The 283-nt window shown below is 57.2% G+C and overlaps 1 protein-coding gene and 1 long non-coding RNA gene across 2 annotated transcripts in view; one reads left to right on the forward strand and one right to left on the reverse strand.

Moving 5' to 3' along the window:
- The window catches only part of LOC119589268 (venom dipeptidyl peptidase 4-like), a gene marked incomplete in the record, with an annotated part of 98295 nt that overhangs the window by 7067 nt on the left and 90945 nt on the right, over positions 1-283 (reverse strand). The window contains 1 exon segment of the mRNA XM_037937887.1: positions 99-208. Within this exon segment, the coding sequence (XP_037793815.1) occupies positions 99-208 (110 nt within the window).
- Positions 1-283, forward strand: part of LOC119589269 — an 11272-nt gene that overhangs the window by 3453 nt on the left and 7536 nt on the right. The window lies entirely within an intron of this gene.

Consider the following 283-nt stretch of genomic DNA (forward strand, 5'->3'; position numbering starts at 1 on the left):
TCCCATTTTAAAAAGCTTTCTATCTCACTCTTTATTTTTATCCCGCTGTTCTTTTTCAACAACTCTGCATTTGCACAGACCCTGCAGGTCGTCCTTACCGGCGGGTGGCGATGACGATCCCGATGGCGGCGGCGACGATGAGCATCACGCCGACGGTTCCCAGCAGGAGGTTCCGCCACACGCGGGGCCTCGACAGCCCCACCAGCTCCTGCGGGAGGCAAAGCGCAGATTAGGCGGAGGAGGAGAGGAATCGCGGCGCCAAAGGGGTTACCGCTTTACAAAA

This window comes from Penaeus monodon, chromosome 25 (genome assembly GCF_015228065.2).
Source record: "Penaeus monodon isolate SGIC_2016 chromosome 25, NSTDA_Pmon_1, whole genome shotgun sequence".
Lineage (NCBI taxonomy): Eukaryota > Metazoa > Arthropoda > Malacostraca > Decapoda > Penaeidae > Penaeus > Penaeus monodon.